Below are 23,254 nucleotides of genomic sequence, written 5' to 3'. Positions count from 1 at the left end.
AATATATTCAGCCAAAGCTCTGCATGCTTGGATTATCGTCGTAGTTGCGGAATATTGCGCGTGTCCCACGCCTCTTGGCACTGGAACCTGCATTTGGCAGGTTTAAGAGGTTGTCCGAAAATGGCAATGAACGCCAGTGGCCATCATATCTGCTGCGGCTCGCACTGAGGGACCAAATCACACCTCGGGCAAGATTAAGTTTACGCTAGCCTTCGTCGCAGGAGTCCCTTGTTCGTGATACAGGCAACACCAGACAGATCCCCACTCAGTGTTAGATGCCGTTGAGAATCGAAATAGCATCAAGGTCCAAAGATTGCGATTCGGGCAAAGGCTGGAACTCTCTATACTGAGTAAAGTCCAAATTGGTGGGATATCTGTAAGTACTGTTTATATATGAGGAATGTATCTCGTCCAGTCAATCTCCTCCAACGCTGCTGAGGGAATGGATCTGAGAGAAACAAACATATCTACTAGTATATAGATTCTGGCGCATACATAGATGAATGCGAGAATCGGAACAGAATATGGGATGAGCCAAGGTACCCGTCTGATTATATAAGACTTCAAAAGTGCGAAGTGACTCGCCAAAGCGACGATGATGGGTATAATAGCAATCGATAAGGATGAGACTTTCCACAGAAGCTGTTCCAAGGACGAATCAAAGGAACCTGAAGATGCCCATCCGATGCAATGTAAACCACCAAATAGAGCTCCAAAGCATCCTCCAAAATACGCACTATAACACATTTGGCTCCAGCTCAGTTGCCCGGCCCATAGCATTGGCAGAGTCGTATTGTGAACATATATCATATTTACTTCTTGTCCACCTAGTATTTTTGAGAGGATCAGGCACGTTTGCCTAGCGAGTTAGGAAAGAGCAGTCCATGTTTGCTTAGAAGGCAAACGAGTACAGAATACTACGAAAACTAGCTACTTATATACCTTTCTGTATCTTCTGGTACTTTCTTCACCTTAGTAAGCCTTTACTCAGCAAGACTCAGGCTAACTGGACATCGCGCCAGCTCGCATAGCCACAGGGTCATCAATATTCCACAGTGCCAACGATAAAACCTGACATAGAGAGCTGGCGAGGAGGTGTTTTGAAGGAGTCCGAGCCGATACCGTCGTGGGGGCATCACAGATTCTGCCACCGCCGCCCGAACGGTACTTCGTGCAGTCATAACCGGAGAGGAGACAAGATCCCTTTCGGGGGTTGTGGGGGAGAGGGCCTCGGCGATATCTTTGGTGGTTCCAGTGGGAAGGTCTGGAAGGATACTTGTTGCGGATTCGTGAAAAACCGACCACTCGCCCGGGCCACGGCAGAGAGGTAACCTGTCAGTCACCAAATCGTCGTCCTGATAGAAATATCGCCAATCATGGGCGGACATAGCTTCTGGAGTAGATATGTTGCAATCCATGCACTCGCAGCAACAGATCGACTCTGATATATGATTTTCGATGTAGTTGATGGAAATTTGTTGTGTGGAAGTGGATTCGAAACTCGTGGAAGTGGGTACGCAAGTACCATAGGGCATGGGTCCACCATGGTGGGAATTGTTGTGTATGGATGAGGTGAGTGATGAGGATCTGCTTTCTAAGAATGCACAGACGTGATGAGCAGGAAACCTGGGTTCTGCGGCCCTTTTAACAGGGTCCTCATCCTCCAGAATCATGTCTGTGGTCAGTTGTGCTGATGATACCAATGATTCCTCGTCATGGACAATCGACTCCCCAGATAGAAATGACGAATTCGTCGAATTCATCGATTCGGACTGCATCCATTTAATGCCCATATCTTCGATGGCTTTGTTTTGCAGCGGATATTGGACGTCCAGAGGTTTATGCCACCATAGAATATAGTTACAGAAGTTTAGAAGGGCGAAGGCCAGTGTGGCGGTTTCAAGCTGCGTCCTTGGTAGAGAGGAGGCCATCCGAGAAATGTATTGAATGACAAACCAGGTGGTTTGAAGAAGGGAAATGCTTTTTGAAAGCATGTCGCCTTTGCTCTTGTCCATCAGCTCTTCCTCGGGGATGCTCATAATGGGCGATATGTCCAGATCAGAGCGTATTTCTCCACTAATTCGGCCTGTAATCCAGACGTCTACACCGGCATCAGTGACAAAGAAATCGGCAGGAGTAATTGGACGATCGTCTTTCCCTATAAATCCGCCCATGCTAATGAAAAAACTATGCGTCATTGATAGTTTCAAGTCTGAGGGCCGTGGTTCAGTCACTGGAAACAGAAGTAGAGGGTGTGACAGACGTTTAGATAGTACTGATGCAACAAGTCGTTGCCTAAATGCCCATGTAATTACAGCTTCCGGGCAAATGATAGCCAGTAGCATGTGCTTAACGCGGTGCAGGCTCAGAAATAGGCGGCCTTTCTCCCTCATGTACCGGCTGGGAATGTTGGGGTGTACGGCAAGCCAAGTGCAAGCAAATATAGTGGCAATGCAACTCCAAATGATGTCCCAGGTGGTCCTACTGCTCGAGTCGTTCGAGCTTCCGTCGTTGTCCTGTGCTGCTCTGGTTTGTACAATCGACGATAAGAGAAGGAAACATCGAAAATAGAACACCATCATTTTCTGAGGAAAAGCGTGTCGGAAGCATTCGTGAAAAAAAACCACCAAGAGAGCTTACCGATGAAAGAAGACGATTCATACGAAGGTCAGAGGATACAGACATGACTCTGCATATATAGCTGTTGATAGTGGTGTAAACAGCAAAAACAGCACATTTCGAGTACCGGGATTCTTGATACCGGAGGTAGAATGAGTTTCCCTTGAAGTGAATTCGTGACGGATGAAATAATTTTGCGAATTCTTGCAGAGTTTACTAAGGCGCTGTCCCCAACGACGGTAAGACTCTGGAATTAATATCTTGAAGCAAACCACAAATCCAGGGTCCCCACTTGGTTCAGAAGTAGTAAAATGGAGTCTCTGCCCATCGATATGATGTGATTCGTCTTCCGTAAAACGAGGAGAGCTGTTATAAGGCTGTTGTGACAAGAATACTGAGGCAGTGCTTCGATACCAAGTTGGGAAGCGTGATAGCGGGACGAACAGCGCAGTTTACTAACAGACGGTCATGTATCAGCGTATGTTCTCTTCTTATGGTCACACGCACCCTTGCATAGCATGTCAAGCTAGCACATAACATTAGGAATGCGGGAGACATAGAACCACTGCCAAAAGATCTGTATGGTAGTGCTTGCACCTTCGACGATAAAATCTGATGGCTTGGCAGGTCAGAGAACGTTGCAGTCTTTCCGCTCGAGCTTTTGTGTGTGCCGTGATACTACGCTACATTCCATAGTTATGTACTACTAGGCGTGAGGAAGGTGTGACGTAAAATACCGACTGTTGTACGCCAGACTTCTATCTTCCCCCGCGACGGCGGGTCAGACGGAAACCTGCTGGGACAAAGAGAATGGGCTAAGATGAATTCCTCACTTTTTGAGGTGCACTTGCACATTTTTTATGGATTTAGAGAAGCTAAAGGCCTCTTCATACGTGCGAGCGACAAAAAGGAAGGAAATGGTTCATCGAGGCCCCAAAATCAGGTCGGGATGCCCTAAGGGTTCGAATGACCTCTGGATCAGCGATAATTGTCAGAATAGAGACACGGAATTGAACACAAAAGCCGGATGCTTAGGGACCTTATTGCGTTTACTCTTTCCAAATATTTCTGCCATTATAATCGGGATTTATGCTTTAAGAAACCTGTATCTCCTAGCATTGGGAGATTTAGCGCACTGTACGACCTAAATATCAGAGGCAAATAATTTACCAGAACGCGGGGCTCAGCAATCTTGTCTTGCATCGACGTCGTTGAAGATTAAAAACCTGTACCAGTCGTGATTACGTCACTCTACTCATGTGCGTGCGGTACGGCCCGAGAGCCGATTCCTCCGTCATTTTTTAACTCGCTGAAATACGCGAGAAATACGATGTATATACATCGGAGGGCTGTTCGCTTTTCAAGGCCATTCTTCAGGACATGTAAGTGACGTTCCATTATAAATGTGCCGATTATCATTCGAAGATGCTGAAGCCTGAGTCGCTGACTGAGGCCTATCCAAAATCATCCAGGTCGAAAAATCGGTGAATCTCACTTTCCAGTTATGTATGGTGCTAAAGCGGACTTGCTCATACACAGTATTGATATAAACAGCTATTGTATCAGGTTAGCTTGCGATGCATCTATCATTCTTTTCTGAAAAAAAAAAGGACCTAGGAGAACCTCCTCTGACTCAAGCGGGTTGAACTGATGTATTTCTCTCAGATACATTATTATGTCGGCACATCGATGCTATATTATGGCCGCACCACATGCTCATGAAGAACCTCCTGACAATTGTGCCGAGCTTCTATAGTGTAACTGGTTCAGATGCCGACACCAGACTTGTCATGCCAAGGGCTTTCCTCCCCCGGGATATGTGCTACTCCCACCAAGGTTCGCTTGATATTGTGACAGCAACTAGCTAGGATGTCCAAGTCAAGCCCTCTTGCGTGATGTTGGCATAAAAAAGCATTAGCAACGTGGCATCGCCGAATTTGACGCGTTGTCGTGGAATAAAGTCACCGAATCAAACTACGCATGCTGAAATTTGATTGTGGAATGCTCGAGTAGTGCTCATCCAATGTTTCTCCAGGTGTGAGCGGACAATAGGTAGCAGTTTACCCGCCTTACGTCCCTAATTTCTGACCTAACTACGCATGTGAGTCTTTCCCCAATCTGTTCTTTCCCATATGCACAGTTTAATTGTTTACAAGCCCATACTTCCTGCAGGTTCTTCGGAAATGAAGACCGCAGACCTCGTACTGAAGACGAGCTCTGAATGTACTGGGAGGAGACCCTGTCCTTGGTTATATCTAGGCGAACAAGCGCTATGATCCTCAGGCTCACTCGAACCTTTCTACTCTTCAAGGATCTTCTAGTATCTAGTTTATCACCATGGACAGACTGGTCTTAGAATCTGGAATCTTGATCTTCCCTAGAAGTCCCTAGAGGACCGCTGTGAATCGCGACAGCTCTTGTGATTTAACTGTGGTCTTTTTCTACTACGGAAGTCCAATAGGCGAATTACGCAAGGCGGAGAGTAAAGCAGATGAACTCGGACGCGCCTGTGACCTCCAGATGCGCGAATTTTCCGTTGCGAGTGCATCAAGCTTGTGTTGCCAAGGACCGGCGGTGGATATTCCCCCGAGCGCATTGGGACGTTTCTTTCTCGGGTTAACCACCCGAGTATCAGGTTTACCCTTCATGCATGTCATGCCCAATCCAAAGACGATGGTTTTCTGATAACCATAGCTATGGACAAAAACGTTCTTTTGTGCAGACAGACTCCGGCGGATGGTGCGAGTTCTTCAGGGCTTTCTCAACGAATCTAAACCAGAATTATCTATCTAGATTACGCTCATCGTCAAGGCCTCCCAGTCACTGCTATGGTTGCCACGTGAGAGTAACCGGACGCAAGCCCCGCTCCGTATCCTTCGGCATTTATCCCATCAAAGCTCCACGAGCTCAATTTCTTGGACCCAGGCACATCCCGCAAAACGAGCAATTTTCGCCTTTTGTGATCGTCCCAGCTGCAGGCGCAATTCTAGCCACACGGCACCCGACAGAAAATCTAACGACGATTTCCATCATCCCTTAAACTTATTTCTATCGGATACGTTACTGTTAGACCTGCTGCAAGCTTCAATGCGACGCCATTCCGGTGGTCTTCTTCCTTAGTACACTAATAGCAACGTAACTAACAAAAGTACGCCATTATTAGGTCACTCTGGGGCTCCAGTTGCAACCACCTGCTTCTGTGACACGCCGCCGACCTGCGTCGGAATAAGTTCGCGCAATACGAAAGGATTTCGGCTACCCGTTGCTATACGACATACCTGTGTAGAAACCTCCAGGCTTGTATAAAACCTCGCCAAAATGCCTCTAACCCAACACCAGTCCCATCTCTGTCAAGCCTTCTTACTTCTCACTCAATCCTGTTGAACAATGAAGGTCGCTTTCACTTTCGCTTCTCTCGCCCTTCTTTCTGGCTTCCAAGCGGCTTCTGCGCATTGTGCGTTGATTATCTTCTCTTTTCACCGTTCACGTCTTTGACGACGTCGAAACAGATATCTGGACTACTCTTGTCGCTGGCGACACAGTCTCCAATGCGGCGGTTCGCCAGCCTCAGAGCAACTCCCCCGTCCTGGACGTGACTTCTGGTTTGTACACCTCTCTCGTCTCCATGGTTGTTATTCCAGCTGACCCATTGCTAGATGATATAACATGCAACGTTAGCCCAGCGGATGCTACTGCGACCGTTTCCGTTGCTGCGGGTGATCTTATTGGATTCCAACTCGACAACACGATCTACCATCAGGGTCCTGCTGCGCTTTACCTTGGCAAGGCTCCCTCGACCGCTGCTGATTGGGATGGAAGTGGTGCCAATTGGTTCAAGGTTGGCCATGTTTCTTCTTCTTAGTCCGTCCCCCACTTCCTGAGTTGTAGATCGCCGAATGGGGAGCAGAATTTGAACCTTCCTTCGCCTTCATTGACTACGGCGCCAGCGCTCTCAATGCTACCATTCCCTCCAGTGTTCCTGCTGGCGAAGTAAGTCTGTCTCCCTGCTATTCAGTGCATCATTTTTTTGACCAGTGGACGTTAGTACCTCGCCCGTATTGAACAGGTTAGTACTCCGTCCCAGACTGATATCGCCAGAGGCTAAGTTTGTAGATCGGTCTCCATTCGACGGGAGCGCCTCAATGGTATATCTCTTGCGCGCAAATCTCCATTACGGACGGAGGATCCGCTAGCCCCGACATGGTTGAGATTCCTGGATACGTAGACGCAGATGGTGAGTCCGTACTATCGAGAGCCATTAAACTATAATTAACCTGCGGGCCTATTACAGATGCCGGACTCACCGTTAGTGAGTATTCAACCTAATGCTCATCAAACAAGTCACTAAACTAGTCCCAGACATTTATTACCCTACGCCCACGGCTTACACGGTGAGTATTCTAGGCTCAGTTGTTCTCAGATGCAACGCTAAGTTTGTCGCGTTTCAGGTCCCTGGACCGACCGTTTTCTCGGGATAAATCCCAATTGAAGTACGATTTCGTAGACTGTGCGTTTCCCTTTCTCTCTCTTGTACTCTCGAAGCTGATTTCCTTTCGGCAGTTTCTTGGTGGAGGACAAGCGCTCAATTTAAGAAGTCGAGCTTTAGTAGTTCCGAACCGTTTCTTTTACACCATCAAGACCTCATTGATAATAGAAGTTGATATGCTACGTAAATGAATTTATGAAAGGATTCTTATCGATACCAGTAAACAGTTGTTTCGAGCAACAAGAGTTCCGTTTGTGAGGTAGCTAGAATAACAAGGCACTAATACGGAAAATTTTGAGTCTCTGGTAGTGTATCGGTTAGTACACGCGCCTGTCATCGTAGTGGTGTGCGCGCGAAAGCTGGGTTCAACTCCCAGCCAGAGAGGGTGAGGCTCTCAGGATCAAGTTTTTTGTTTTTCCCGTTCGATGAAGTTAACATTGATGATTGAACAATGCATTTAACATTATACAACGTGCAACTGAATGCATGATGATAAATCATCCCCGAGTTACGAGTGTTCCGCAGCCACCCCAATCTATGTTTGTCCATTGTCTGCTTCATGGCATATTATTGAAACTGTCCGTAGGTACTAAGGTAGAGTATGATAAAACCAATGGATTTTCTCGGGCCTGTGTAGCGCTGCAGTCATGGTGTACTGATCAAGTGCCGTATTTCCCCATAATTAGCTCACGATAACAATGGAGGTGATATCATTCATGCACTCGTGAACACATATGAGTACGGATCGCTCACCTGCAACAGAAGAATACAACTCTGATATATAGTTACAGATGTTTGGATGGCCAAGGTTCAAACTCGGTCGATAAGCGCACTTCGTGCCGTCCCGTTAAGGGGAGAAGCTTAAAAGGACTTGCGATATCGAGCGACGAGAACATTGATGAAATCAGGAGTTACTTGACTCTGGATTGCAGAAGACGGAACAAGAACTGGGCATATAGCGCGTGTGAAGGAGTTGGCAAGGAATATGTTAATTGGGATATTGAGAAGGGCCTGTACATCTGGGAGGTACCATAAAGACTTTCTGCAACGAGAACGTTTTATTTAATCAGTTCCAAATGTTAGAACAAATTCCAAAAAACCTACTCTGCTATTACGGAAACGACCCATCGCAGAGCTGGTCAATGGAATGGCTCATATTTTGGTCGCATGCAAAAAAAGACCGATACGAAGACCCTCAGAGAAAGCCGCATAAGGCCAGGCTGATGATCAAGCTACGGTACGGAGTCTGCGGAGGGAAGGGCCAGTATAAATTTGCGCACAATATGCTTGAAATCGCCTGCCCGATGCCCGGTCCAATGTAGATATTAATCAGCTAAAATAATTGAAGAGTCCGAGCCCCTTAGAGTCGTGCCTATATTCGAACGCTGCGTAAGATGGAGAAGATAATCATCGTTCACATATTCGCACGATAGACGAATCACGGATGAATTCATCCGATTCGAAGTCTGGTTTGTCATGTCAGTTAGGGTAAACAAATACGGCTTTTGCGGACTGGACACGCAATTTAAAGTGTAATAAGACGAACTGTTTCGGAGGCACGGCCTCTTTGCACAGACACCGTAGGTCAGTGGTCGAAATTCCGAAAAGACGCGTTATTTGCTTCTGTTTTTTTGTTGCTTCAGACGCGTCGATTATATAAGCAATTGCCTTCTGCTTTCCTTCCTCGCTGTCCTCGAGCGCCAAAGGTGAATCTGTCGCAAGTTGTAGTTGACAAGGACATTGCAATGCCTCGCTGACAGACGACGTAAACTGCCGCGCAACCGGAAATACCCAAGAAGACAATTACGGAAAATTACTGCCGTCGGCAAGGAATGGAGGGCAAGAAAATCTTGAGTGTCTTACCGAAGAGCGTTGAGTACCATTTGAATTTCGAACATTTACTAAGTTCTTACTTTGTTCGCGATGCCAGGGCGTAGCCTATTCTCGAAGGGCGACAGCGAGGCAGACAAATTTCAATGGCCTACGCTCTACCAGCTCTGGACCCTTATGTCAGTGATGATGACTGCAGTCGCCTTAGTACTTCAGTGATGTTCAAAAATAACAACGTCCACATGGAAGTTCTTACTATGCCGTGTACGTTAGTCCCACGCGCCTGTCGATCGAGAAGGCTAACGAGTAAGGAAAAACTCTTATCTACGGATCTTTTCTGCTGCTGAAGCCATACAATTGTGTATTAAATCTCGAAACGAGCGCCCGTGATACCGGTGCTCGGGAAATGCGGTATTCACGCCCTCATTATGTCGACAGATCTGACACCATAGGAATACCCTGCTGGACTATATAAACGCAAATGACGTGACGCAGACGTTAACTTCGAAATGTCACTACCGGCCCCCCAAGGCGTTGCGTCTCCAACTTTCAAAGCTCCTCCGCTCGATGGGTCGCTAACATTCCCAGAATTACTCGACTACAATGCCATCCATAGCCCTAAACACCCCTGGTTTCGTTACGATGATCTTGACAATAGTGGTTTTCGTACCATATCTTGGGAAGAGGGCGTCGCTGCCATCCACACTGCTGGACACTACTTCAAGAGATACATCCGCGGCGAAGCTCCCGTTACGATAGGTATTCTAGCCAATACCAGTGAGTACACCCGCATACCCCCTTAGAGAGCTAAGCTTCTGAACACGCTCACTAGATTCGATCACCTACTCCGCGGTAATCACTGGGTTGATGCGTCTCGGGTTCATTCCTTTCCCTATTTCACCCCGTAACTCTGCTGCTGCGGTCGCCCATCTGCTGAAGTCCACAAACTGCAAACACCTAGCCGTCGGCCAGGATGTATCCTTGCAAAAAGTGGCAGACATGGTCTGCCATCAATTCTGGGAAACTGATGTTGACGACAAGATCACTACCGTGCCAATGCCCTGCTTCGGCGATCTCTTCTCTGAAAAACCGGGGGCATATGAACCACTCCCTCCTGTACGGCCTGATTGGTCCCAAACAGCGTTCATTATGCATTCTTCAGGAACAACGCGCTTTCCCAGTCCTATCTACGCCACGCACAAGAACTTGTTACACCATGCTGTGAGACCATGTAGGTGTATGCAGGTTTTTGCTTTTTTCGGGCTTAACGTTTGGCAGATTATGGAGATATGGACCTATGTGGCCAAGTGCACGCAGCCCAAGCAACTCCTGTGTATCGTTAGCGACTAATTCTTACATATTCTCAGTTGCCAGAATACTGACGCCACATTTCAGACGTGATGGGCTTTGTTTCTATCACGAATTCAGTGTGTAATTTCACATTTACTTGTTCACATTATTAATGTCTATCCTTCAGACCGCAACGGGTTCTGTTATGGCCTGCTTTCCTCCGGTAGAGCCGCCTGTGATACCAACGGCTGAGCGCCTTCTATCTAGCATAATTAACACCGGAACAACCGTAGTGTTCGCCATTCCTTCATTCCTGGTGGTATGAGACTGGCCACTGAATATCAGACTGTATCACTAACAAGTGTCATAGGAATGGGCCCGGGATCCACAGGCGGTCGAGGTTTTGAAAGCTGCCACCGCAGTTGTAGGTCATTATGTCACAGCTAGATAGCAGCCACTCATGCCTCTTGAGATTTATGGTGGCGGTCCCTTAGAGAAGGACGTTGGTGATATTCTCGTCGCAAACGGTGTCTTTCTATTCTCTGTCTATGGACTGTGAGTGCTTCTTATCTTCTAAATGACTGTAAGATGCTTATTTTATCGTTTGCAGCACTGAATCCACGGTATCTATGGTTATGCCTGGTATACACATTGTTTCTTTCCTACTGCAGCCGATTTAACTGCCAAATAGACAGTATTCCTGCCGAAGGATGGGAGTGGATGAGGGTAAGCATCTTGCAATGTCATTAGCCATTCGCTGTGACACATTTGATAGGTGGCAAGAAATGTCGACGTCGCTTTGGTGCCAACAGACGAGCAGGATATCTACCGTTTGTACGTAAAGGTAGGTCAATGTCGACTGCGCCTCATGCTACAGCTGATAGAGCGACGCGGACTTTAGGATGGACCATTGCACTCGCCAGCGGTCTTCGACTCTGAGATAGACGGAGTCAAAGCCTTTGACACGAAAGACTTGGTGCAGCTACATCCTTCAAACCGCAATTTATTCAAGGTCTATGGACGGGCTGGTGAGTTGGTACCTTTGAATACTTGGTATGGTTTCCTCATACTGGTTCGTAGATGAGCAGATCATGCACAGCACAGGGGTTAGTCTTTGCGTGATATCTCTAAAACTCTCATCTCATTTTACTCCTTCGTTTTACAGGAAAAAGTGAGGACCCCTGTTCTTTCGTTACTTGTACTAAAGATGTTTTGTAGACAAACCCTGTCCCAATCGGTGAGCAGGCAGTGATACCCATAGATTTGCGCTAACGCAACTGAATATAGAGGCTGGCCTAGTCACGGATAAGCGTATAGCGGCAGCCATGATGTTTGGTCGTTCCAAATTCCAGCCGGGTGTTCTCATTTTACCCACTCCGGAGGAAGCCTTCGACCCGAGTGATACCGTGCGACTTGCGGAATACCGAGCTAGCATCTGGTCAGCCCTCGTTCCCGCTCTTCTCAAGTTTTGCTCATTTGCAACTTGCAGGGATACTATCATGAAAGTTAACGAGCAGGCACCTCAGCATTCTCGAATCTACAAGGAGGTGGGCTTTCTTCGTCACTCATCCAGCATCGCTTGTTAATTCTCTTTGAAGATGATTATTGTTGCGAACCCGGTGAAGCCTTTCGAATTCACTACAAAAGGATCTCTGCGACGCCAGGCCGTGTTGAAAGCATACGAGCAAGAAATTGAGTCTCTGTATAAGACTGTCGACGAAGTGTCGCAGACGGACGTTGTCATTCCGCAGCTATGGACTTTGAGGAACGTCGTGACCATGGTTAGGGATATTGTCACAGCAGTCTTCGAACGGAAAATAGGCGACTCCGATGATATTTTCTTAGCGGGAGGTGATAGGTATGCTGCTATTCACCTGCCTTTCAGGGTACTAATTGATTGAATCTATAGCTTAACAGCGACGTCTATCCGAAACTCCCTTCTTCGTGCGCTTCGGAAATCTAAAGTAGTCCCCTTGGTCGTCATCAGGGCTCTACCACATAACTTCGTCTTCGATCTTCCTTCCATTGCCGGTATGAGCGCTTTCATCCACGGAATTGTGGTGGGTGCACATGCTGCGCCGGGAGTTGGACCGGCTGGCAAGAGCGACGAGGCCGATGCGTACCCTGAGATCGATTCTGTTCCCGATCTTGGTCAAAGCCTAGTCAAGTTACGACAAGGTGGAGGCGAGCCACCTTTGATTATGCTCCACGGTACGTAACTTTCTTAATCGCACGTAAATCGTCTCTGATGACATCCTAGGCGCCGGAGGATTATATTTCGAATACGTTTTCTTCGCCGAGAAGTTCAGGACGGCGGTTTGGACTATGACCGTCACACCCGATACTCCCCTGGCATCCCTAAACGAGTTGGCAGCTTTCTATTTTGCCAAGATCAAAGCGGAAAGACCCACCGGTCCGTACCGTTTAGCGTCCTACTCAGCATCTAGCATTCTCCTCGTTGTACTCGTGAAAATGTTTGAGGACAACGGTGATGAAGTCGTCCAGGCTACCATGCTTGACCACTTCCCGGCGATGTTCGTGTACCTGGCTAATCAGTTTGGGAATCCGGACCCGAGGGTGCCGCAGAATAACAAGACGATGCTTGACGCTGGCATAGCGGCCATTGGAGGGATGATGGAGCGGGATTCAAACCGTGATACGCTCCGTCGGACAAAGGACCTTCTTCTGGAAGCCTGGAATGGCGGTGCCGCTAACGAGATTTCACGGAAATCAGTTGGTACCATCAAGGCGTATATCACTGCCGTCACTGAGTTTGTTCATGATTTGACTACGGACGAGACGGGTGCCGCTTCGGTGGAGCTGATGGCACAATGGATGAGGACGGTGAAGGTGCCGATAACGGTGGTCGTTGCGCCGGAAGGGGTGGCACCAAGTGTTTCTGAAGAAGATCGGGAGATGTGGGCAGACCTTGGCGTGAAGCAATGCCTTCCAAATGCGCGGGTTGTTTTTGTCAAAGGGGGCCACTACGAGTTTTTGACAGACGATGTTGTTATACGACTGCTACAAGAAGGTTACTGAACTTCGTAGATGTGGGTATTACTTCAAACGTACCAAGCGGATTAGGGTTCTCGTTAGACAACTTTATGTAATTAGAAGTAGAGCAGTCTTTGCTTTCTTCTCGACATCGTTGGTGCTGCTCAACGAACCGTAGTTGTATATTTGATTTTACATGTTCGCACGAAAGGCGAATCACTGATACAAGTTTTATCCCATTTGAACGCAGTTTATGTAATTTTTGTTGCAATAAGTGCTTCGTGTAATTTCTTGAAAGTTCGGGTGGACTTGAAGGTATGTTGTTACAATGAGCAAATACTTCACAAAGTATAAAAGGTGATTGCAGTTACAAGCCAGCAGGTATGAAGCACTGCCACAAAGTGGAAACCACGCGTTATTTGCTTCTGCTTTTCGATTGCTCCAGACGCGTCAATTACATAAACGAATGCACTTTCTTCTCGACCCCCATCATTCCGCTTCGCTGACCACGCCAATGAATCAATTTCTTCTGCTCTCCGGCCTCGTTCTCCGGTCGAAATCACAGGAATAGTAACAGACGGAGTAAATCTCCTACCCAGAATTAACCAGAAGCATGATGACAGGGAATGGCAATTATCCGATACTGGAAATGGTATTGACGACGACCGATAGCATACACGAGCCTTTCATGTTTATTTTGACGCTGTAAGTGCCGGCACATGATATTTCTGTCTGTATGTTTATTTTCGGGCAGCCACTAAACTGCCGAACGTTACACTGGAGCAATTGTCGATCCGTAGTCCTTATAGCCGATGACTCCAATCGCATTAGTACTTCAACGATGCACAAACATAACACAGTCTAAATGGAGGTTTTCACCTTGTTGTGTACGCAGGTCACACGGGTCTGCGGATCCAAAAGTCACAAGTAAGGAAATGCTTTTATCCATAGAAGCTTTCTCTTTGTTGATATTCTTTGGTTATGCTTAGTGTGAACTCTTTTTTGGACCGGCGATGTGCGATGTACCGATGAGGCTTCTCTCTCTCTCTCTCGTGCTTCACGGAAGATACGAGATTCACGCACTCATTGTGACGACAGACTTGATAACATGGGAATATTCTACGTAAGATATATAAGTCCGACAGGAGTGCGGATCGAAGCCCTATACATACAATGTCACTACCAACCCCCCAAGGTGTCACATCATTGACATTTAAGCCTCCTCCACTAGACGGGTCGTTAACATTCCCAGAACTATTCGACTACAATGCTACTCACAGTCCCAAACATCCTTTATTTCGTTACGACGATCTTGATAATGGTGGATTTCGTACTATCCTTTGGGAGGAAGGAGTTGCCGCCTTCCACACCGCTGGCCATTATTTCAAGAAGTATATTCATGGCGATGCTCCCATCACCGTTGGTATCTTAGCCAATACCAGTAAGTCTGGTTCCTTGCAGTGTTAATCCTCTAAATGACATCTTCAGATTCAATCACATACTTCGCTGTATTGGCGGGCTTGATGCGTCTCGGGTTCATTCCTTTCCCCATCTCAATCCGTAACTCAGTCGTTGCTATTGTCCATCTCATGAAATCCTCGGGCGCCAGTCATCTGATTATCAGCCAGGATGTATCCTTACGAAATACGGCAAATATGGTCGGCCGGCAGTTCTGGGAAGCTGACATCAACGATAAGATCACCATCATACCATTACCACATTTCAGCGACCTTTTTTCTGTGAAACCTGGGGAATACGATCCGCTTCCTCCTGTTCGCCCTGCCTGGTCACAAACGGCGCTGATCATACATTCTTCAGGATCGACTCGTTTTCCTAGTCCCATTCATACCACCCACAAGAATGCATTGCGGAATGCCTCGAGACCATGTAAGGGTAGCCCAATTCAATTTCGGTCCGACCTCAACGTTCCACAGACTATGGAGAAATGGACGTGTGCGGGGAAGTGTTTGGAGTACAGGCAATGCCGATGTACCGTTAGTATCTCATCATTCATATTCTCTAACGGCGAAATGAATGTCTTCTTTAGACGCGATGGGCTTTCTTTCGGTCTCCCTTTCGGTGGGTTATTCGAGCGGAGATATTTTTGCGCTATTGATAGTTCTGTCAGACCGCAACTGGTGCTATTATCGTATCCTTTCCGCCGATATATCCGCCTTTGATTCCCACCGCTGAACGTTTTCTATCGAGCATAATCGACACTAAGACGACTTTAGTTGTCACTGTGCCCTCATTCTTGGTGGTATGAAGCTATCCTTTAAACGTCGTCTCGTATCGTTAGTATATCTCACGGCGATTATAGGAGTGGGCTCGTGATCCCAAGGCCATCGAGGCTCTGAAATCCACAACTGCAGTGGTAGGTTATTCAAATTATTTGGAAACGAACCAGCTGTGACTACCGTATTTTCAGATGTACGGTGGCGGACCTCTCGAGAAGGATGCTGGTGACATCCTTGTCGCCAATGGTATCTTAGTTATATCCATCTATGGACTGTAAATACCGTATTATTCTCTGTGGCTATTTCGATTGCTCACTGCCGCTGCTAGCACCGAGAGCGGAGTCTCCATGGTCTTCCCCAGTATGTACATTGTGTTTCTCTTCCATGGCCCAGTCTCAATCTTTTCAGGGAGTATTCCGGCGGAAGGATGGGGGTGGATGAAGGTAAAGCATTTATAAATGTTGTTAGGCATCCGTTGTGACATGCTCTATAGGTAGGGAGCTATGTCGACGCTGTTTTTATGCCGACAGATGAGAAGGACATTTATCGTCTCTACGTCAAAGTAAGTGACCGTTTACCCTCCTTCATACATCAAATAACGATGTGACACGACCTACAGGAAAGTCTCCATCACTCGCCTGCAGTCTTAGACGCCGAAATCGATGGAGTCAGGGCTCTTGACACGAAGGACTTAGTGCAATTGCATTCTTCAAATCGGGAACTGTTCAAGGTTTATGGACGGGCTGGTAAGTCGGTGCTTCCGACTGTCTGTTTTGGTATCTCCATACCGGTTCACAGATGACCAAATCATGCACAGCACAGGGGTGCGCTTCTCTCAGTGTCTTTGATGCTCTCACTTTATCTCCGTATCTGTTTTACAGGAGAAGGTAAGCCAAGTCTATTGGATCATATTCGTTGGTGCTAATCATGCTCTGCAGACAAACCCTGTCCCAATTGGTGAGCAGGCATTTAAATGCGTAAATCCTTGCTAACGCAGTAAATGCAGAGGCTGGTTTAACCACAGACAAGCGTATAACAGCAGCCTTGATGTTCGGTCGGTCTAAATTTCAACCAGGCGTCCTCATCCTACCGGCGCCGGAGGAAGTATTTGACCCAAGTGACACTACCCGACTTGCAAAATATCGAGCCAGCATATGGTTAGCCCTCGTGCCCACTGTCCTCAGGTGACGTTACTGAGTTTGAGATCGACAGTAATACTGTCACGAAAGTTAATGAGCAAGCACCGCAGCACTCTCGGATTTACAAGGAGGTACGTCTGCTGTGGCGCTTATAACTGGTGTGCTTACCCTCCAGAAGATGATTCTCGTCGCAAAACCGTCGAAGCCTTTCGAATTCACTGCAAAAGGAACCCTGCAACGGAAGGCTATCTTGAAAGCATACGAGCAAGAAATAGAAGATCTGTACAAGGCCATCGACGACGTATCACAAGCGGACGTTGTTATACCGCAGCTATGGACTCTTAAGAACGTCATGACTATGATGAGGAACATTGTCACAGCTATCTTGGAGCAAAAAATAGGCGACTCAGACGATATATTTGTCGCTGGAGGTGATAGGTAACCATATCCGTTCTATTCGGCGTTAGCGCTCTGACTCGTCATATCTATAGCCTTACAGCGATGTCTATCCGAAACTCACTTCTTCGTGCGCTTCGCAAGTCAAAAGTAGTCCCTGTGGTCGTCATCAGAGCTCTTCCACCGAACTTCGTCTTTGATCTTCCTTCTATCGCTGTTATGAGTGCTTTCATCCACGGAATCGTACTGGGTGCACCTGCTTCACCTGCAGCTGAAGTATCTACCAGAAGCGGCGAGGTCGATGAAGCTGCGCATCGTGAAGTCGATCCTTCCCCTGATCGGAGTCAAAACGTTGTCAAATTACGAGACGGTGCTGGCGAACCACCCTTGATTGTCATCCATGGTCAGTCGCTTTTCTTATGCGAAAATAAGTTTCCTCATGGTATTCTAGGTGCTGGAGGAGTATACTTTGAGTATGCATCTTATGCCGATAAGTTCAGGACTGCAGTTTGGACTTTGACCATTACACCCGAAACCCCCCTGAATTCGCTACCCGAGCTGGCGTCTTTCTATTTTGCGAAGATCAAAGCGGAAAGGCCTCATGGCCCCTACCGCTTTGCATCCTACTCTTCATCCAGCCTCCTGCTTGTCGTCCTTCTGAAAATCTTTGAGGACAATGGGGACGAGGTTGCTCAAGCTGTCATGCTCGATCACTTTCCAGCAATGTTCGTGCACTCAGCCAACAGGTTTGGGAATCCTGACCCAAGGGTTCCGGAGAATATTCGGAACATGCTCGACATGGGCATGAGTGCCATCGAAGGACTGATGGACCGGGACTCTAACCGCGACACACTTCAGCGGGCGAAGAACCTTCTTTTGGATGGCTGGAAGGGCGTTTACGCTAACGATATCATACGGAACGCTATCCGCAATATTAAAGGATTTCTTACTGCTAACTCCGAGTTTGTATACGATTTGGCCACGGACGAGACGGGCTTGTCTTCCATTGAATTGATGGCGCAGTGGATGAGGACCGTAAAAGTGCCGATAACGGTGGTTGTCGCGCCTGAAGGAGCATTGGGGGCCGTTCCCGAAGAAGATAGAACATCCTGGACCGATCTGGGCACAAAGCGATGCCTCCCTGGTGCACGAGTCGTTTTCGTTAAGGGAGGTCATTACGAGTTCCTGACAAACGAAGTTGTCCTACAGCTATTGCAAGAAGGCTACTAAACATTTTCTTGAACATTTCCAGTCAGCGTGCATTTGGACATTTGAACATTATTTTCTTTTTCTTTTTACTTATGTATATGAGACTTGAGCGCTTTCTGCACTTTATTCCCTTTGTCGAACTTTCTTCCTATCCTGCATTTTCTCTGTACCCTTTTCGGCCTCACCAGTTCGGTCTGGCTGCCGAAACGACTCATCATGATTGAGGTAATTCGGCTGCGAGGTAGCACTTGGTTACTTACCACCATCTTCAACGTTGTTTGTTGAGGATGTCTTGCAGACATTTGGAATTTTGTGTGCTAGAGTGGATACTTCTCAGAGAACAAGAAGTGATGAGTGAGAGGCTGATACTTATACTAGGTCCTCAGCACTGCTACCGGATGGAAACACGCGTTATTTGCTTCTACTATTTTCCCCTTATTTCGGACGCGTCCCTTATGTAAGTAAATGCACCTCTTCCTTGACCCCCACCATTCCGCTTCGCCGACCAAGCCAATGGATCAATTTCCTCTGCTCTGTAGCCTCGCTCTCCACTTGAAACTATAGGAATCCTAACAGACAGCGTAAATATCCTACCCGGAATCAACCAGAAGCATGGTGGGATGATGCTGGAAATGATATTGACGAGGACTGATAGCATACATGAGCCTTTCATGATTGTTCCAGTGAAGCGGCAAGTACCTTCACATGATATCCCTGCCTTTATGCTTATATTTGGGTAGCTACCGAATTGTCGAAGGACAGCCTATTATCGATCCTTCGGCCTTATAACCGAAGGCTCCAATCACATCAGTACTTCAGTGATGTACAAAAATAACAGGCTAAATGGAGACTTTCACCTTGTTGTGTACGTTGGTCACACGCCCCTGCGGATCCAGTAAGGAAACTATGGAAGCTTTTTCTGTGCTGATATTCTATGGTTATGCTTAGTGTGAACTTTTTTGGACTAGCGATGGGCGAAGTGCCGATGAGGCTTCTTTCAGTCTCGTGCTTCACGGAAAGTACGAGATTCACGGATTCATTGTGACGACAAGCTTAATAGCATGGGAATTTTCTATGTAAGATATATAAATCCGGCAGAAGTGCAGATCGAAGCCCATACAAACAATGTCGCTACCAATCCCTCAAGGCGTTTCGTCTTTGACTTTCAAGCCTCCCCCAGTCGATGGCTCATTAACATTTCCGGAACTATTTGACTACAATGCTACTCACAGTCCCAAACACCCTTTATTTCGTTACGACGATCCTGATAATGGCGGATTTCGTACTATCCTTTGGGAGGAAGGAGTTGCCGCCTTTCATACTGCTGGCTATTATTTCAAGAAGCACATCCACAGTGACGCTCCCGTCACCGTTGGTATCTTAGCTAATACTAGTAAGTCTGGTTCCTTGCAGTGTTAATCCTCTAAACGTCATCTTCAGATTCGATCACATACTTCACGGTAATGGCGAGCTTGATGCGTCTTGGGTTCACACCTTTCCCCATTTCAATCCGTAACTCAGTCGCTGCTATTGTCCATCTCATGAAATCCTCGGGCGCCAAGCATCTGATTATCAGCCAGGATGTATCCTCACAAAACACAGTAGACGTAGTCTGTCGGCAGCTCTGCGAAGTTGACGTCAACAATAAGATCACTACCATCCCAGTGCCGCATTTCAGTGACCTCTTTTCTGTGAAACCTGGGGAATACGATCCGCTTCCTCCTGTTCGCCCTGCCTGGTCACAAACAGCGCTGATCATACATTCTTCAGGATCGACTCGTTTTCCTAGTCCCATTCATATCACCCACAAGAACGCATTGCGGAATGCCACGAGACCATGTAAGGATAGTCCAATTCAATTTCAGTCCGACCTCAACGTTCTACAGACTATGGAGAAATGGACGTGTGCGGGGAAGTGTTTGGAGTACAGGCAATGCCAATGTATCGTTAGTATCTCATCTTTCATCTTCTCTAACGGCGGAATGAATGTCTTCTTCAGACTCGATGGGTGTCTTTTCACTCTCCTTTTCAGTGCGTTGTTTCAGCTCCGACCTTTTCGTGCTGTTGATTTTTCCGTCAGACCACGACTGGTGCCATTGTTGCATCCTTCCCGCCGGTAGAGCCGCCTTTGATCCCAACTGCTGAACGTTTTCTATCGAGCATCATCAGTACTAAAACGACTATAGTCATCACTGTGCCCTCATTCCTGGTGGTATGAAAATACATTTACATGTTGTCTCGCATCACTAATACACTACATGGCGATTATAGGAGTGGGCTCGTGATCCTAAGGCCATCGAGGCTCTGAAATCCACAACTGCAGTGGTAGGTTATTCAAATTATTTGGAAACCAACCAGCTGTGACTACCATATTTTCAGATGTATGGTGGCGGACCCCTCGAGAAAGATGCTGGTGATACCCTTGTCGCAAATGGCGTCTTAGTCATATGTCTCTATGGACTGTAAAAAAATGCTGCATTGTTCTCCGTGCCTGCTTCGAATGCTTATTTCCGCTTCTAGTACCGAATGTGGAGTCTCCGCAATCTTGCCCAGTGTGTATACCATCTTTTCTCTACCACGCTCCAGTCTCAATTGCTGCCAGAGAGTATTCCGATGGGAGGGTGGGAGTGGATCACGGTAAGTAATCTAACATCATTGGCCATCTGTTGTGACATGCTACATAGCCGGAGAGCAACGTCGATGTTGTCTTTGTGCCGACCGATGAGAAGGATATTTATCGACTCTACATCAAAGTAGGTGACCGTCGACTGTACTTCACGTCACATCTAAGGATGTGACATGGCCTATAGGAAAGTCCACATCACTCGCCTGCGGTCTTCAACGCTGAAATCGATGGAGTACGGGCTTTTGATACGAAGGACCTGGTGCAGTTACATCCTTCAAATCGGAAACTGTTCAAGATTTGTGGGCGTGCCGGTGAGTTGGTACATTAGGCCATATTCCTTGCAGTTCTCATACTAGTTTACAGATGACCAAATCACACATAGCACAGGGGTGAGCTTCTCCTCTTGTTCTTGGATACGTCAGCTTATCTCTGTCTTCATTTTACAGGAGAAAGTGAGCCAGGTTCATAGACTTACATACCTGGTGCTAATCACGCTCTGTAGACAAACCCCGGCCCAATAGGTGAGCAAGCAATGGAATTACATGTATCTTTTGTTAACACAAGTACAGAGGCTGGTTTAGTAGCAGACAAGCGCATAACAGCAGCCTTGATGTTTGGTCGGTCCAAATTCCAACCAGGCATCCTCATCCTTCCTGCGCCAGAGGAGGCATTTGACCCAAGCGATACTACACGACTCGTGGAATACAGGTCAAGGATCTGGTTAGTAATCGTATTCGCTCCCCTGGGCACTGCTGAATTTGAGGTTGACAGGCACACTATCATAAAAGTTAACGAGCAAGCACCACAGCACTCTCGGATTTACAAGGAGGTGGGCCTTCTGTAGTACTTATAACGTTCCCCGATCATTGATCTGTCCCGGAAGATGATTCTTGTCGCAAAGCCATCGAAGCCTTTTGAATTTACTGCAAAGGGAACTCTACGCCGGAAGGCCATCTTGAAAGCATACAATCAAGAAATAGAAGATTTGTACAAGGCTATCGACGATGCAACACAGGCGGACGTTGTTATTCCGCAGCTGTGGACTCTTAGAAATGTCATGGCCATGATAAGGGGCATTGTCACAGCTGCTTTGGAGCGGAAAATAGGCGACTCAGACGATATATTTGTCGCTGGGGGTGATAGGTATGCTAGTCATTTCAGTTCGGTTCGGCACTAGGTTTCTCACCTATCACAATATAGCTTAACAGCAATGTCAATCCGAAACTCTGTTCTTCATGCGCTTCGCAAGTCAATAGTTCCTGTGGCCGTCGTCAGAGCTCTTCCACCTAACTTCGTCTTTGATCTTCCTTTCATTGCTGCTATGAGCGCCCTCGTCCACGGAATCATATTGGGTGCACATGCTTCGCCTGTGGCTGGGCTATCTACTAAAGGTGACGAGGCTGACGAAGCAGTATATCCCGAAGTCAATTTTGTCTCTGATCGGAACATAGTCAAGTTACGGGACGGTGCAGGCGAACCACCCTTGATCGTAATCCACGGTCCGTAGCCCTTATTATGCAAAACAACTCTCTAACATTTTCGCATAATATTCTAGGTGCAGGAGGAGCATATTTCGCATATGCATCCTATGCCAACAAATTCAGGACTGCAGTTTGGGCTTTGACTGTTGCACCCGACACTCCTTTGAATTCACTGTCCGAGCTGGCGTCTTTCTATTTTGCGAAGATCAAAGCAGAAAGACCCCACGGTCCCTACCGCTTTGCATCCTACTCATCGTCCAGCCTCCTCCTTGTCGTCCTTGTGAAACTCTTTGAGGATAATGGAGATGAAGTTGCTCAGGCTGTCATGCTCGATCACTTTCCAGCGCTGTTTGTGTACTCAGCCAACAGGTTTGGGAACCCAGACCCACGGGTCCTGGAGAATATTCAGAACATGCTCGACATGAGCATGGATAGAATTGCAGGGCTGATGGATCGGGACTCCAACCGCGACGCGCTCCAGCGAACGAAGAACCTTCTTTTGGATGGCTGGAAGGGCGTTTATGCTAACGATATCATACGGAACGCTATCCGTAACATGAAAGGATTTCTTACTGCTAACGCCGAGTTTGTATACGATTTGGCCACGGACGAGACGGGCTTGTCTTCCATTGAATTGATGGCGCAGTGGATGAGGACCGTAAAAGTGCCGATAACGGTGGTTGTCGCGCCTGAAGGAGCATTGGGAGCCGTTCCCGAAGAAGATAGAACAACGTGGGCCGATTTGGGGACAAAGCGATGCCTCCCTGATGCACAGGTTGTTTTCATTAAAGGAGGCCATTACGAGTTCTTGACAGACGAAGTTGTTCTACAACTATTGCAAGAGGGTTACTAAGTATTGTGTCGAACTTTTTTGAAAATCTCTAGTCAGCGCTCGTTTGGACATTTGAACTTTTTTTCTTTGTATTTATGTATATGAGGCTTCAGCG

General features: G+C 47.2%; 5 protein-coding genes and 1 non-coding gene across 6 annotated transcripts; 5 read left to right on the top strand and 1 right to left on the bottom strand.

Moving 5' to 3' along the window:
• Window positions 1-387: 387 nt before the first annotated feature.
• On the bottom strand, window positions 388-2,579 carry EV420DRAFT_1274469 (uncharacterized protein; the record flags this gene model as incomplete). The annotated part of the gene is made up of 4 exons (XM_060467840.1): window positions 388-859; window positions 1,441-1,587; window positions 1,627-2,071; window positions 2,108-2,579. 4 exons carry the CDS (start codon window positions 2,577-2,579, stop codon window positions 388-390), a joined length of 1,536 nt encoding a protein of 511 aa, XP_060327511.1.
• A 3,207-nt stretch (window positions 2,580-5,786) lies between these two features.
• Window positions 5,787-7,320, top strand: EV420DRAFT_1312065 (glycosyl hydrolase family 61-domain-containing protein). The gene is made up of 10 exons (XM_060468588.1): window positions 5,787-6,073; window positions 6,129-6,221; window positions 6,276-6,457; window positions 6,508-6,609; window positions 6,665-6,685; window positions 6,733-6,853; window positions 6,911-6,928; window positions 6,979-7,010; window positions 7,068-7,126; window positions 7,180-7,320. The coding sequence occupies exons 1-9, from the start codon at window positions 6,007-6,009 to the stop codon at window positions 7,095-7,097; spliced, it is 666 nt and encodes a 221-aa protein (XP_060327510.1). The 5' UTR covers window positions 5,787-6,006; the 3' UTR covers window positions 7,098-7,126; window positions 7,180-7,320.
• Window positions 7,321-7,404: 84 nt separating this feature from the next.
• EV420DRAFT_t193 lies at window positions 7,405-7,489 on the top strand. The gene has a single exon. It is a non-coding gene; the product is annotated as a tRNA-Asp (tRNA).
• Window positions 7,490-9,272: 1,783 nt separating this feature from the next.
• Window positions 9,273-13,513, top strand: EV420DRAFT_1561245 (NRPS-like enzyme). Its single transcript, XM_060473848.1, has 19 exons — window positions 9,273-9,712; window positions 9,768-10,166; window positions 10,214-10,273; window positions 10,331-10,362; window positions 10,413-10,544; window positions 10,596-10,649; window positions 10,698-10,780; window positions 10,836-10,867; window positions 10,917-10,951; window positions 11,001-11,069; window positions 11,127-11,253; window positions 11,306-11,331; window positions 11,391-11,396; window positions 11,444-11,462; window positions 11,513-11,663; window positions 11,715-11,772; window positions 11,824-12,083; window positions 12,135-12,436; window positions 12,486-13,513. The coding sequence occupies exons 1-19, from the start codon at window positions 9,445-9,447 to the stop codon at window positions 13,262-13,264; spliced, it is 2,892 nt and encodes a 963-aa protein (XP_060327509.1). The 5' UTR covers window positions 9,273-9,444; the 3' UTR covers window positions 13,265-13,513.
• Window positions 13,514-14,111: 598 nt separating this feature from the next.
• Window positions 14,112-18,254, top strand: EV420DRAFT_725143 (NRPS-like enzyme). The gene is made up of 20 exons (XM_060483227.1): window positions 14,112-14,146; window positions 14,209-14,660; window positions 14,708-15,106; window positions 15,154-15,213; window positions 15,267-15,298; window positions 15,348-15,479; window positions 15,540-15,593; window positions 15,648-15,730; window positions 15,785-15,816; window positions 15,865-15,899; window positions 15,950-16,018; window positions 16,076-16,202; window positions 16,255-16,280; window positions 16,338-16,343; window positions 16,395-16,413; window positions 16,463-16,613; window positions 16,669-16,726; window positions 16,774-17,033; window positions 17,087-17,394; window positions 17,443-18,254. The coding sequence occupies exons 2-20, from the start codon at window positions 14,393-14,395 to the stop codon at window positions 18,219-18,221; spliced, it is 2,898 nt and encodes a 965-aa protein (XP_060327508.1). The 5' UTR covers window positions 14,112-14,146; window positions 14,209-14,392; the 3' UTR covers window positions 18,222-18,254.
• A 1,071-nt stretch (window positions 18,255-19,325) lies between these two features.
• EV420DRAFT_1646245 (NRPS-like enzyme) lies at window positions 19,326-23,160 on the top strand (the record flags this gene model as incomplete). Its single annotated transcript, XM_060477882.1, has 19 exons — window positions 19,326-19,593; window positions 19,641-20,039; window positions 20,087-20,146; window positions 20,200-20,231; window positions 20,281-20,412; window positions 20,472-20,525; window positions 20,580-20,662; window positions 20,721-20,752; window positions 20,803-20,837; window positions 20,885-20,953; window positions 21,011-21,137; window positions 21,190-21,215; window positions 21,273-21,278; window positions 21,329-21,347; window positions 21,396-21,546; window positions 21,598-21,655; window positions 21,710-21,969; window positions 22,027-22,325; window positions 22,382-23,160. The coding sequence occupies 19 exons, from the start codon at window positions 19,326-19,328 to the stop codon at window positions 23,158-23,160; spliced, it is 2,889 nt and encodes a 962-aa protein (XP_060327507.1).
• Window positions 23,161-23,254: the final 94 nt, after the last annotated feature.

This window comes from Desarmillaria tabescens, assembly GCF_030435595.1.
Source record: "Desarmillaria tabescens strain CCBAS 213 chromosome Unknown EV420scaffold_34, whole genome shotgun sequence".
NCBI lineage: Eukaryota > Fungi > Basidiomycota > Agaricomycetes > Agaricales > Physalacriaceae > Desarmillaria > Desarmillaria tabescens.
Note: the sequence above shows the minus strand (reverse complement) of the source record. Positions and strands in the feature narration are given on the sequence as shown.

Bases quoted from the DNA above. Each gene is read 5' to 3' on its own strand.
- EV420DRAFT_1312065 (XM_060468588.1), top strand. From the start codon at position 6,007: ATGAAGGTCGCTTTCACTTTCGCTTCTCTCGCCCTTCTTTCTGGCTTC. The intron at 6,458-6,507 runs GTTGGCCATGTT...CCTGAGTTGTAG, and splicing joins GTGGTGCCAATTGGTTCAAG to ATCGCCGAATGGGGAGCAGA. The intron at 6,686-6,732 runs GTTAGTACTCCG...CTAAGTTTGTAG, and splicing joins ACCTCGCCCGTATTGAACAG to ATCGGTCTCCATTCGACGGG.
- EV420DRAFT_1561245 (XM_060473848.1), top strand. From the start codon at position 9,445: ATGTCACTACCGGCCCCCCAAGGCGTTGCGTCTCCAACTTTCAAAGCT. The intron at 9,713-9,767 runs GTGAGTACACCC...CACGCTCACTAG, and splicing joins AGGTATTCTAGCCAATACCA to ATTCGATCACCTACTCCGCG. The intron at 11,070-11,126 runs GTAGGTCAATGT...CGCGGACTTTAG, and splicing joins TCTACCGTTTGTACGTAAAG to GATGGACCATTGCACTCGCC.
- EV420DRAFT_725143 (XM_060483227.1), top strand. From the start codon at position 14,393: ATGTCACTACCAACCCCCCAAGGTGTCACATCATTGACATTTAAGCCT. The intron at 17,034-17,086 runs GTAACCATATCC...TCATATCTATAG, and splicing joins TTTGTCGCTGGAGGTGATAG to CCTTACAGCGATGTCTATCC. The intron at 17,395-17,442 runs GTCAGTCGCTTT...ATGGTATTCTAG, and splicing joins ACCCTTGATTGTCATCCATG to GTGCTGGAGGAGTATACTTT.